Here is a 13,167-nt window from a genome sequence, read left to right on the forward strand (position 1 = left end):
GAAAATAAATTATTATCAAAAGACTGCGGCTTTCGTGATGGTGTTACGGGGGAAAAACAGTCACGGTCGTAGGCTATTGTTGAAATGAACTAAATCTGTCCATGATATTATGATTCTACTTGCAGTAGACCAACGTCATTATACTGTATGTATTATGGATTTTCCCCATAAAACTGCTAATATACGGTACACAAACTGCATATTTTGAAAGCATGGAAAGAACAGTGGTCTGGGATATAGCGTAAAAATCAGCCTACACTGCTACAAAATGACAGAAAAAAATGGTTTAAACAATATTTAATTTATTTTGAAAAACAAGATTGTTTTTTAAATCTGACACTACTGAAATACAATGACAATCTCAATACTCAAAGCTGGACATCTGAACTGCGACTTTGAGTAGGCTACATGAGTAGGCTATTTAAAAAAAAAAAGATAATTTCATACTTTAATACGTAGCCATTACTAAAGAGAACTCTTCGTATAGCCTATCAGCAATTGTATGAATTAATCTTTAACAGGATTCAAATAATTGTATGTCTTTGTTAGGTTTCTTCTTATCCTTGACTCGACGGTTTTGAAACCATATAGTTACTTGTCTTTCTGACAGGTTGGTTGAAGCAGAGATTCTCAGTCTCTTCTCTTTAGTAATGAACTTAGTGTTGGTGAATTCCCGCTCGAGTTCTTTCAGCTGCAGTTTTGTGTAAGGAACCCGTTTCTTTCTCCCGCGCTGACAGTACGAAACTCTTCCCTCTGGGGAAATACAAGTCATTTTAATCAAACAATCTTCTGTTACAAGACATTTCTATTATTTCAAGATTAACAATGATGTAACATTTAGGAAATCGCAATTGAACTTAACTTCTTTTTTTTTAAAGAGCGACATGCAGATTTGCATTAAATAAACTCAAATCAGGTTTAAAATATCGCATTTGCTTTTTAATTTGAGTCATGATTAATTTCAGTTTAGCGTAATAAATATGTGCGTCTGGTTTCAATGATTCATTTATTTAATTATCTTGATACTGACATTATTTTGACATTTAGGCGGTGCCAAACCGTAGCGTGTAGCCTACAGTAAAAGAAAAAAAAATACATGTTTTAAATTGAGGATATCCTCTGTCAATGAACACAAGATGAGGCAATCTCTTGATCCTTCGATCAGAGAATTTGTGCATGATTTGCGCCTCTTTAATGTGTCCAAAAAAGTTCTGAATTTATACCTAACTAATGAAGAGAGGCGCGGAGTGATTCACAGAGCAGAACTCAAGTCTTTTACCTGCCAATGATGGTTTCCAGATATGCGGGCTCTGCGTCTGGTCTTTGGAGTAATAAAGTTGACTGCTGCTGCAATTGTTTGACCAGTCCCATGGCTGGTGGTCTTCCATTGTCCAACACGTCTCATGTGGGTGATCTCCTGCTCTATGAACTATAGGTAAATCAATACATGCAGGGATTCTTGGGTAGGAATAATCTTGGTAGAGAGCGAACTCCTTAAACCATCTGGAGGCATCACCATAATCCACGGATTCAGACTGTCCATTCGCACGTTGTTTAAAAAAACTAGGCGGAAACAAAGCGTTCTGTGGTACTTTGCAGCAATAACAACTGTTTCCGAAATTAAATCCATAAGTGACTGAGGAATTTGGGGCAATAGGGTCTGGAAACGAACCGTAAGGAGTAAGAGACTCGGAGTTTATAGAAGTAGGTCGTTCCGCTGAAGAGAACGGCAGAGTTCCTGACGCAGACCGGCTCGAGTGCGGGTAAAAACTTCTAAACTCCTCATCCAATCCCACTACTTCCATATTTAGTTGCACACAGTGTATATGATTTGCAATTTAACTCATCGTTTTATATGGACTCAAACCCAATAAATCTGTTAGCGGAGAACAGTCTCCGTTGACAGTAAAGATTTTATGTTTATTTTCCGGACTAAATACATAGGTCAGATAACCTAGTACCCGATTGGATAGTTGTCACCATGTGACATGCAAATAGTTAAGCTGAACTTGGACTACACCACAGTGTAGTTTTCCGTTGTCCATGAGTAGGCTAAGCCTGGTCCGAGGCATTTTAACAAGTTTTAATGATGTTTTTCTATCTTTATTGTATATATTTAATATATGTTTAATAATCTATATTTATTTATTTATTTAAAGCCTATTAAAATATAGAATCAAAAACTTACTTGTGCAGCATAGCATAAATGTCTCATATTAGACCTGCATATGTCTCATATTAGACCTGCAAAAGCAAACCATACTAGGCATGGTCAGATGCTCTGTCAGACAAATTACATTTTTCATGTGATTTTACTGTGTGCATGTGTAAATATAAGGCTGCATTTATTTAATCAAATACAGTAAAACAGTGATATTGAGATATTATTACAGTTTAAAATAACCTTTCTACCGTGATATATTTCTGTGATCAAAGCTGAATTTTCAGCATCATTACTCCAGTCTTCAGTCACATGATCCTTCAGAAATCATTCTAATATGCTAATTTATGCTCAAGAAACATTTATCTTTATCATCAATGTTGAAAACATGTGGTGCAGCTTTTTTTTGTGGAAACAATGAGACATTTTCTTCAGGATTCTTTGATTAATAGAAAGTTCAAAAGAAGAGCATTTATTTGAAGTAGAAATTAAATGTCTTTACTTGAGCAATGTAATGTGTCTATGCTGAATAAAACTACTAATTTCTCTATTAAAAAAACGCTGAACTAGTGATGTGCGTCTTAGGCCATAATTTGATAAATGTCAGAAATGGCTGCTGTAATATATTTCAATCACTAGGTGGCTCTGTAATATAATGTAAAGAAAATAACTGTGACATCTTTTACTGAATCTACTAAAAGACAGAATCTTTTACTGGTCCTTTCTTACAAGTAAAATGTCATGTCAAAGTCATTAGGATACACGTCAACCATCTATATATAAAATAAAAAAGATTTTTTTTTTTAAATACATTGTTAGGATTTCATACCTGGGGGGCTCCAAGGGTTTAGTGTTAACTTTGTGGCATGCCCTTTATTGTAGGCTAAATGAGGAAGACAATAAAGTCGTGAAATAGGAGAAAAAAATGCATTTTAGCATTCAATTCCTTTATAAAACTTATAGATCTACTATCGCTTCTACGATTTAGCCTACTTGAGTTCACCATTGCTTTGGGGATTTTGGGCCCGATTGCGAAACACCTGTGAGCCGCTCAAAAGCACACAATTAGAGCTGGAAGGGAAACCAGACAACCTGCTGTTATTTTTCCTGTAGTTTGTTGACATACCACAGTAGTAAAGCTAGCTGTAAAAGAAAAAAGCTAGCATAAAATTTCCCACTGCCTGACGCATGAAAATTACTTTTTCAATCCAAAATCCTTGTGTAGGCCTATAGACCTTATATAGCACCAGAGAAACAAGCACGTAGCCATCTTTAGTATTTAGTATTTTAAATTTACGTTTTTGCAGTAGCTCTGTATATTTCTATGGCATATTTGTTGAAGAGTATTAGCTGGTGAAGTGGATTTACTTATTGTAGAGTTAACGAAAGTTATCTTGAGCATTGTAATATTTAAAGCGGATGTCATAACATGTAGACCAGTAGACCAGGAAGATTTTAAAACGAGCGGCTATAAAAGATGAAGTGCTTCGCACCGGCTATTTAAGACAGTACTGGCTAACTCGATGACAAATGCTAGACATATGCTTAAAGTAGGTGGGCTTAACAGAGAAGTTAATCAGGCTTTAGACATAAGTTTCAAATTTCGATGAACACCTTTACAGATCTTTGAAACACTAATGTTTTACTGAAGTCTGACGACTGACAGTCCCACAGCAGGAACAGGGACACTGAGGCCTAGGCCTAAACAAAGGCTGGTAAAATAAAAACTTCTGTGAGCTGAACGAACAAACTGCTCACACCAAATGCGTTTGTAGCCTACTTTTACAAATACAATGGAAAGGAGTCTCGAGACGTGTTTTTTTTTTAATTGCTGAATTTGATCTTTTAAATGTCACCATTTTAGTACATTAAAGGTGAGGTATCTGATTCTCTTTTTTGTCAATTTTTTCAAAATAACTTGAAATCCTATTCCTAACCCACTTACAGCCACTGAGTTAGAAGCTCTGAAATGAAAATTAAGCAATTTAATCATCTGTGGAACGGGCAGGACTCAAAAAACTCCAGCCAATCATTTCCAAGACCACCTAGAATCATTGGACAGTCGTACCACACCCCCCTCCCCCCAGCGCGGGTGACCCCCTTTGTGCGCATACTCAAAGCTCGTGACGCATGCGCATCTCGTCAGTAAAGCCGGTTCCATGAAGTAGTAAATCGTCATTACTATTTCTCGCACATCCGAGTTTTCGCTCGTGCATGATTGCGCGTCCATGTTCTTCAAATGGGTGGAGTCAGGGCCAGCGTTGGAGGAAAGAAGGTAGGACCTTTTGAATTGTGTATTTTCAAAATCTGGTCGTTTTCCAAATCACATACCCCACCTTTAAGTCATTTCACTTAAATATAAGTGTTTTTCACATTAAGCGTTTTAGAATGTCCCGCTGTTTTTTGTAATTGAAATACATCAGGTGCTGTATATGGACTAGCGCCCAAAACCTGCATTCTGTTCACATATTTTAGTTTTTTTTTTCTATTCAGAGGTGATTAAAATATTCAAGGCTTGAAAAAGAGGGAAAATTGACAGGCCTGTGCTGCAGTTCTATGGTTGTTTTGCCATCCAGGTCTCTGTGCCAGTCACATGACTAAAACTATTAATCACGAGCCGCCAGGATCCGATGTGAGATCCACCAATCTAGCCAGTATGTGACTGTATTGTTCAATGATATAGCACAGGGACCAATATTCACAATATGGATGCAATCCAATGCCGTACTTTTTTCAGTGCAAATGTTAACGAAGCACAGCATTCACCTCGAATTCATCCAGTCCATTGGATGGGGGTCATGATGGCTCAGGAAGGTAGGGTGGACATGGGCTTGGAATGGTGAGAGAAGCATAAAGATGTGAGAGGACAATTGGACCTGGTAAGTAAGTACCATGCATGGGGAAAAGAGCCCCCCAGGCCTGGTGAGGGTTCAGCTGTCTGGCTTCCCATTGGTACTCAGGTGGTGGTGATCAGAAATGGATGTGAACCCTCAAACTAGTGACACCACTCTTTCAGCACCAGCTAGCTCCTCCCAGTTGCCGATATCATAGTTCTGCTTTGCTGGGAAGAATTTACAGGAAAAGAAAGCGCATGGATGGAACTCCTAGAGGATGTATTGGCCTCCACACAAAGGCGATGTTCAGATTAGGGTGAACCAGGACAGGAGCACTAGTAAAGGTAAACAACAGATGTTGCCAAGAACAAAGTTTCACAGGGCTCCACAATTTTAATGTAAACAACTACAGATAGCAATGTGGACTGGTTTCTATTTAAGTAACAGTGGCAGGATTCTCTTCAAGTACAATGGTTCTCAGCTTTCTTGCAGGAGAGACAGTTCCTCTTCTCATCAAGAATATAAGATACTGTACTGAATAATTTCTCACTCTGTTCTGGTGCTTGGGGCAGATACATTTCTGCGTGCAATCTGTGCAAGCAATGGAAAGTGATCTTTGTTCATACACATGTAGTCAAGGGGATTGTCGCTTCTAGTGATGGATAGTTCAGCTAGATAAATCTCCAGTTGTTGTGTAGCTGCACTTTTTTGTAGCGCTGGTGTGGTTTCGGGGCTTTTCTGTATCTCATTAAACATGTCAGAAAGTGAAGGAGTGTGTGCCTCATCACTTGTATGTTACCGTTTCTCTGGGACACTTTGCTCCTTTTCTCTGCTTCAAAGAAATGTTCTTTAAGTCATGGATCTAGTATTGTTGCAATGCAGCTAAGAGGGTTGGTGTCTTGAGTTTTTTTAGACCATGGTCTGTTTGCGCCATTTTTTCCTAGCAGATGTTCCAAGCTGCAATCAAGGGAAATTACTTCAACAACAGATAAATTAGCTGAGCTTATTTCCTTAGTTAACGCTTTTAATGGAATGTGACCAGTCATGTACGCAGCTTAGACTCCCTTTTGTTCAAGAAGACTTCCTAACCTACAGTAAGTGTTGTTCCAACAAGTGGCTACATCTTGCTGAAGTCATTTGGGTGTCATTCCTAACTGTATTTGCAAAGTTTGTAATCGGGAATAAGTAAACAGTTTTTTGTTCCTACATCTTGCTGTTATTTCTGATATGATGCACTGACTCAACACTCCCTCATTCACAGCCAATTTCAGCATGTGTCATGCAAGGTATGCTCTTGTGTCTACTGTCCTCCATGGCCTTTGCCATGTTCCATCGTCCACCTAGAGAGACCTGAGGCTCCGGAGTTTCTCACTCTGCTTACCTCGTTTGACCACAAAAGAGTGTCTACTGTACCTTGGGTCACTTCCTCACTCTTAACCTCAACCTGGCTCTTGACACAACACACACTCTTCCACAGGTCAGCTTTTGGCGTAACCTATGCTCACTCTCACCCTCCCACGTATCCTCTATGGTTTCATTCTCACTTTCTCTCCCTATCTCCCTAATCATTTCTCATCACTTGATACTACCAGTGCTACTGACACTCTTTGCTCCACTCTAACATCTTGTTTAAACAACTTTTGCCCCCCTCTCATCCAGGCCAGCCCACGCCACCCACGGATGCTCTCCACAAGCATCGTTCTAAACTTCTGCAGAGAGAGAGAGTGGCACAAATCTAAAGATCCCACTGACCTTAGTTTGTATCAATCACTCCTCTCTTCCTTCTCTGCTAATATCTCAGCTGCTAAAATGACATACTACCACAACAGAATGAACAATTATTCTGACTTTCACACCCTTTTCAAAACTTTTTCCTCTCTCCTTTGTCCTCTTCCTCCCCCTCCTTCATCAACTCCCCTGCCCTCGGTTGATGCTCTGAGACTGGCAAGAGTAGCTTTCAAATCATCAACACTCATCTTGCTGGATCTGTCTACTGCTTTTGACACAGTTTACCACCAGATCCTCCAGTCAACCCTCATGACAAAGGGCATCTTAGGAACCACACTCCATTGGTTCAAGTCTTACCTCTCAGGTAGGTCCTTCAGGGTGTTTTGGAGGGGTCGCAACATCTAGCTACTGGGATGCCTCAGGGCTCAGTGCTTAGACCACTATACCTAAACTCTCTTTGCAGGTCTTCTAGCATGTACTGTCTTTACTGCGGCAGCAAGAGTGGTCTGTAATGAGCTGAAGAGAGCACGTGTCATACGTGACTCTCATCAATTTGCAATGGTTTCCAATAGCTGCTCACATCAAATTCGGGGCACTTAAGTTTGCCTCAGAACAACCGCTGACTCTGCACCCCTATACCTAAATGCACTTCTTCAGATTTATATGCCCTCCAGAAGCTTGTGTTCTGCAAGTGAACCGTGTCTTATGGTTCCATCCCAAAGAAGCACAAAATTACTTTTATGGACCTTTACCTTGACTGTTTCCTGCTGGTGGAATGATCTGCCTAACTCTACCCGATCAGTCTTTTTCATCAACACTTCAATGCTATTAATAATACCATTAATACTAACACTTTTTTATTCTATTTCTATTCTATCTATTTTTTCTATTTTGTCACAGCACTTATATATTGTTGCCCTTGTGTTGGTTTAATTGCTTCTATTGTCCTCCGTTCTCCTCCTCAACAGAGAATGGCTGGGGTACTTTTGAGTGTTGTTGTTTTGCAGTACTCCGCATACTGAATTAGATGTTGTGATTTCAGGTTATGGTACCGGGTATCAAACATGTAATGGAGAAGTGTCTCAGTACCTTTCCACGTATACATAGTATTTCTTGGTATACTTTACAAATGATGAAAAATACTGATTTGGTTCATTCTTTTGTTTTATTTCCAATTTATGTTAATTTAATATCACAAGTACCTTGGAGGCACATTTTATAGTTGAAGGTTTGGCATGGTCTGGTGGAATCTTGCCCCTGCCTCGTCCAAGCTGTGAATTAATTGTCTAGAGATGTTGGCGGTGTTCCAAGCTTTGAAACACTTCCTAGCAGACCTCAGAGGTCATCATGTGTTAGTTCAGTCAGACAACATGTCGGTGGTCTCGTATATAAATCATCAGGGGGGCCTGCGGTCGCGTCCACTTTACAAGTTGGCCCGTCAGATCCTCCTGTGGTCCCAGGGGAAGTTACGGTCTCTGAGAGCTATGTATCTTCCTGGTTATTTGAATGTGGTAGCAGACTCCCTGTCGAGGCAGGGGCCGAGGCCGGGGGAATGGAGGCTCCACCCCGAGGTGGTGGAGCTCCTTTGGTTGAGTTTCGGTCGCGCCGAGGTGGACCTATTCACTTCCAAGGAGACAACGCACTGTCATCTGTGGTTCTCGATCAGTCAGCCAGCCCCTCTGGGGTTGGACGCTCTGGTACAGCCGTGGCTGAGGTCACGTCTGTAAGCTTTTCCCCCGGCTGCTCTGCTACCAGGAGTTCTGGAGAGGGTTCGCCGGGACGGGGTCAGCCTACTTCTAGTAGCCCCATTCTGGCCGGCCAGAGTATGGTTCGCGGACCTAATATCTCTTCTGGACGGCTCTCCCTTGGAGATTCCGATCAGGAGGGATCTACTCTCTCAGGAGGGCGGTAAGATATTTCACCCCCGCCCAGAGTTGTGGAAACTGTGGGCTTGGCCTCTGAGGGGGCCCAGCTCATAGAATCTGGTCTCTCAACTGAGGTTGTTGAGACCATCCTTCACTCCAGAGCTCCGTCCACGAGGAAGTTATATGCCCTGAAGTGGAAACTTTTCACTTCTTGGTGTGCAGAACACCGGCAGGACCCAGTTAACGGCCCAGTGGGTGCAGTGCTGGAGTTTCTGCAGGAGCGTTTCTCTGCAGGGTTATCCCGCTCCACACTAAAGGTGTATGTGGCGGCACTAGCTGCTTTCCATGTCCCTTTCAGTGGAGTTTCTCTTGGGAGACACCCACTTATAACTGGCTTCCTTCGTGGCACTTTGAGGCTGAGGCCTACAGTTCGTGCGAGGGTGCCGACTTGGGATTTGGCCATTGTACTAGAGGGCCTTTCTTTGGCCCCCTTTGAACCTATTGAGGAAGTTTCTGAGAAATTTCTCACGTATAAAACTCTTTTTCTGCTTGCAATCTCCTCACTTAAGAGAATCTGAGATTTGCAGGCCCTGTCGGTTGCACCCTCGTGCCTGGAGTTTTCGCCTGGCATGGTTAAGGCTTTTCTATACCCTTGACCAGGTTATGTCCCTGCTATTGCTGTTAGACCTACAGTGCTGCAGGCTTTCTATCCTCCTCCTTTTGTGTCTTCAGATCAGGAGAAACTTAACCTTCTCTGCCCGGTTAGGGCTTTAGACGCTTACGTCCACAGAGCTGCCCTGTGGAGGAAATCAGAACAGTTATTTGTGTGCTTTGGGCCACCCAGGAAAGGGTGTCCCGCGTCTAAACAGAGAATGAGCAAGTGGGTGGTGAGGCCATCTCACTTACTTATGAGTCGGCTGGTCAGCCTTCACCTTTGGCTGTACGAGCCGACTCTACTAGGAGTATGGCTGCTTCTAAAGCATTGTTGTCAGGAGTATCGCTAAGTGATGTTTGTGATGCGGCTGGGTGGTCCTCACCGCATACATTTGTTAAGTTCTATGAATTGGACTTAAGTTCCACTCCTGGGGCGCAGGTGCTCTCGTCCTCTGTGCGCTAGTTACCACATGACGGTCATTTGCTCCTATGGCGACGTGGGTATTGGCGTTACTCCCAGCATGCCCGTTAGCGCTTCCTTCAGGCCTATCAGAAGCTGTCGCGCTTGTGTTTTGGGGGTGCTTTATAGTTTCCTGGTCGATGACGTCACCCGCCTATGACGTTCCGTCTCTCCATTGAACTGATTCCATACGTGCTTCATGACGCACACACGCAGAGGCGTTCCCACAGCTTGACGCAGCGTCTCGTTCCCTATCAGGGACCTAGGGTTACATACGTAACCGAGACGATATATATATATATATATATATATATATTTATTTTTTGCTTTAAACAGAAAATCATTTGTTAAGCAAACATTTATCTGTCGCTCTTTATGATAGAACTATTGTGCATTTTTTTCACGGTTCTTCTAACGGTGTATGGGTTGACTACATGTTAATACGTTTTTTTTGTAGCAATGAAAACATTAGCTAGAAACAGTATTAAAGTAGTAGTAGAGAAGAGAGCCGTGGAACTGCTCAGTTAGCTTCAGAGTCAGTAACGTTACTGGTAAATGCATTTACCTAACATACTGTAGCCCAATGTCAAAACGTTTTTATGTAATTATATTATTAGTATTATAAAATACTAATAATATATATTACCCATGGCAATAGATCTATTATTAGGGGTGGCCCACCCCTAATAATAGATCCATTGCCAGTGAGTAGCTGATGGATGTATTCCATCAAAATGGCTGACACGCGGCTAGGGGTCACGTGACTGTGAGATCCCTATAGGGCCAAAAGTTATGCTACCTTTAAATAAACTGATAATTGATGACTTTTTGAAACATTAGCACTGCGATATTTTAATGTAAATCTGCTTTGAAACAATCCCTGTTTTGAGAAACCCTATATAACTAAAATAAAATTGGCTAGACGTGACTTAGAAAGTAAAAATAACACTTCTCAAACTGCTGCAACTAAACTGAAAGCACACAGTTGTCCAAAATGCATGTACTCACTGTAACAGATGGTTATATCTTAAACTCTTAAAATTAACTCTTAAACTTTTTTTTATTCTTCCCTTTTTAACTCTCTCTATAACCTTTACTCAACTGGAGAGCCCTCTAGTGCCCAGTTGGTTACACTACACTCACCCTCATGTCATTCTAAACCATGGGTGTTTTTCTCAAAAGTATCATTAGTTAACTATGCTCGCAAGTTCCATCGTTACCAATATAGATGAACGATTTGCTATTTCCCAAAACCATAGTTGGAACAAACTACAGATCTCGAGCTGTCGTTAGAAGAATTTAATTGACAGGGTTATTGTTTGACGGAGAGGACATAATGGATCTTCTCCAGTCCACTGGTTTAGGTTATTGGGTGTAGAAAGTACATTGTAGGTGGCTTTGATGATGACTCAGTCTGGTGTCTCAGTCTGCTTCCTTCCATCTCCCAAAGATCCTTTCAGGTGAGCTTACGTTTCTCCAGGTTTTCCCACTTAGTCCACTGTCCCTGTTTGACCTGAGAGACTGCCTTTGTGCCACTTCCTTCTCCACTTCCTCTCATTTGCCAGTCTGGGTGCAGCCGCTTGTATTATAGCATCTTGAGACTCGGTCAGGGTCATGTCCAGTCTCACTTTGGTGCATTTATACTCTTTAGTAAGGCTATAGACAGACAGTTCCAGTGCACTTTTCCCATATAGACCAATATTACTGAGTCAACGCGGGAGTCCAAGCAACTTCTTGATATTACTGACTGTTCTCTCCAGTTTCTCGATTTTGGTAATTGGGACCTCATAGACTGTTAGAGGCCACATCAGACGTGGGAGCAATCCGAATTGCAGACACCACAGTTTCAGCTTGCCAGGAAGCAAGGTATTGTTTATTGTTGCGTTGTACCATCGCCCTAAGCTCTTGACTGGCATTTCCAACACTGTCAGGATGGGAGTTTCATCAATGTGGAATCTCTGGACAAGTTTCCCTCTGACTATGGATGTGCTTCTGGATTTGCTGGGTTTTAACTTCATCCATGCCCGTGTTTGGTACATGCAATGGCTGAGGTCAATGGTCATGTCATCCATTTAGGCACGAATGGGAGGTAGTCGCTGTCCAGACTGGAGACGTTCTCCTCCTACAACCCATTTGGAAGCTCGAATGATCAATTCCATTGCCATCGTAAAGGCTAGAGGGGAGATGGTACACCCAGCTGTTATTCCCACTTCCAATGATTGCCGTGATGTTGTGTATTCTGTTGTTGTAAGGCAGAATTGCAAGTAGTTTCTGACCAGGTGTGCAATAGTTGTTGGCACATGGAAGAACTCAAAGGCTGTGCTGGGGAAAGCACACTTCTCTTGGCATTCAGTCTCCAACCCAAGCTTTTTCATATGTGTGAGAACAACATCTCGAAGTTGAATTGCCAACTGTTCCGACTCTGCTAGGAAAAGCCAGTCGTCAATATAGTTCAGAATGTGTATGCCCTGCAGTCGGACAGGCGCCTGAGCTGCATCTACGCATTTCATGAACGTGCGGGTGATAGAACTAGACCAAACGGAAGAACTCAATATTGGTATGCTTTGCCCCCGAAAGCAAACCTCAGGAACTTCCTGTCTTTTGGAAGGGTGGAGACATGAAAGTATGTGTCCTTTAGATGTATCGTAACAAACCAATCCTTGGATATGATTGGAGTCATGATCTCCTTCAACATTAACATCTTGAACTTGAGTTTCTTGACAGAACGATTTAGAAAACGAAGGTCTAATAAAGGACACAACCCTCCATCCTTTTTGGGAATAATGACATACCGACTGTAAAACCCAGAGTCTCTGTAGGGTGGAGGAACCGGTTCTATTGTTTCATTTGCTAAAAGAGATTTCACTACTTCTTCCATCACAAAAGCCTGCTCTGGATGTAAAAGTGTGAGTAACACCCAATTTTATTGTGGGGGAAGAGAACCAAACTGGATTCTGTAACCTTTTTCTACAATTTGCAGGACCCTTTGAGATATGTTGGGCAGAGTCCTCCATTCTGCCAGATAATCTACTAAGGGAAGAAGCCTCTCGAGGGTGGCCTCTGAAGTAGTTAGAATAGCCACTTCGGTGACCTGCAGCATACTGGCAGGAAACAACCGATTTGACACATTTTCTACTGACCTCGGAGCGCGCAAGCCTGATGCAGCATCGTGGTATCATTGAATCACAAGCTCGCTGGAAACCGCTACGCCCCGGGATACCAAGGGTGGTGGGGTGGGCAGAACCGCCTCCTTAGGGCATCGAAGTGGCACAGGCAACGTGTAATGAGGTGTACACCACTCCACTCCGGAGGGGAATGTCCTCAGAAGTCTGACGCCATTAATTCGTGGGAAGAACGTTCCTCAGATTGGTCTTCTGCTTAGAAGGCTTGGGCTTAGAGTGTCGCCCTGAACCCCACGATTTTTGAGGGGGGGGCACGAGATGAGACACCCTCCTTCTTTTGTGC

The 13,167-nt window shown here is 42.2% G+C and overlaps 1 protein-coding gene across 1 annotated transcript; it reads right to left on the minus strand.

The window, feature by feature from the left end:
- Positions 1 to 434: 434 nt before the first annotated feature.
- hoxd13a (homeobox D13a) lies at positions 435 to 1,913 on the minus strand. The gene is made up of 2 exons (XM_077206946.1): positions 1,280 to 1,913; positions 435 to 753 (listed from the first exon to the last, which is right to left on the minus strand). Exons 1-2 carry the CDS (start codon positions 1,803 to 1,805, stop codon positions 515 to 517), a joined length of 765 nt encoding a protein of 254 aa, XP_077063061.1. The 5' UTR covers positions 1,806 to 1,913; the 3' UTR covers positions 435 to 514.
- Between the last annotated feature and the right edge of the window lie 11,254 nt (positions 1,914 to 13,167).

The sequence above is a fragment of the Siphateles boraxobius genome, unplaced genomic scaffold (genome assembly GCF_051911475.1).
Source record: "Siphateles boraxobius isolate OS27281-9 unplaced genomic scaffold, OSU_SipBor_1 59, whole genome shotgun sequence".
Taxonomy (NCBI): domain Eukaryota; kingdom Metazoa; phylum Chordata; class Actinopteri; order Cypriniformes; family Leuciscidae; genus Siphateles; species Siphateles boraxobius.